This window comes from Meleagris gallopavo, unplaced genomic scaffold, assembly GCF_000146605.3.
Source record: "Meleagris gallopavo isolate NT-WF06-2002-E0010 breed Aviagen turkey brand Nicholas breeding stock unplaced genomic scaffold, Turkey_5.1 ChrUn_random_7180001869791, whole genome shotgun sequence".
NCBI classification, from domain to species: Eukaryota; Metazoa; Chordata; class Aves; order Galliformes; family Phasianidae; genus Meleagris; species Meleagris gallopavo.
Window position 1 is genome coordinate 1 of NW_011134744.1, and position 635 is coordinate 635.

Sequence of the window (635 nt, forward strand, 5' to 3'; positions counted from 1 at the left end):
TTCCCTGGGGCTGTGTCCCACGCCGATGCTCTGCTGCCGGCTCCCCCCCTCCCTCCTGCCGACCCGGGAGCAGCCGCGAATCGCCCGGCGAGGGGGGACGGGGCCCGATCCACCGGCAGAAGAATGGACGGACCGGAGGGGGACGAGCGGGGTCCGCACCGACTTTTGCCCCCGACGCCCGCGGGGCAGAGGGGCAGAGAGGGACGCAGCCACCCCCCAGCGGACACCCGGCTCCGGGCTCACTTACTTGAGGAGAAGCGGGGATCCGGGTTGGTGCCGTACCATCCTGTCGCTGAAGCGCTGTTCCGCATGGTGTCCTGGTAAGGCGGGAGCTCGCTCATGTTGCCCAGGTTCCCATTGCAGTAGCCCCCCATCGAAGCGTGGGAGAGCTGGGGGACCCCTGCCGCTGTCATATGGTAGGCTGCAGTCACCGTTCCGTTGTGGCCCATGGGGTGTTGCTGCATGGCCGGCTGCGAAACCTGAGACTGTCTGTAGGCTGACAAGGGAGCCCCCAAGTTACTGCCCTCCATGCCCACTTTCTTGTAGCTTTCCTCCAAAGGACTCAAGATGTCAGACACTGAGAAAGGAGTCGTATGCTTTGGGCTCATCGACATGATTCGGCGGCTGGGGAAAAA

At 64.7% G+C, this 635-nt stretch overlaps 1 protein-coding gene across 1 annotated transcript; it reads right to left on the bottom strand.

Annotated features, from left to right (window-relative positions):
* Positions 1–23: 23 nt before the first annotated feature.
* On the bottom strand, positions 24–627 carry LOC104916105 (thyroid transcription factor 1-like). Its single transcript, XM_010727087.1, has one exon. The coding sequence runs from the start codon at positions 612–614 to the stop codon at positions 240–242; it is 375 nt and encodes a 124-aa protein (XP_010725389.1). The 5' UTR covers positions 615–627; the 3' UTR covers positions 24–239.
* Between the last annotated feature and the right edge of the window lie 8 nt (positions 628–635).

Bases quoted from the DNA above. Each gene is read 5' to 3' on its own strand.
- LOC104916105 (XM_010727087.1), bottom strand. From the start codon at position 614: ATGTCGATGAGCCCAAAGCATACGACTCCTTTCTCAGTGTCTGACATC.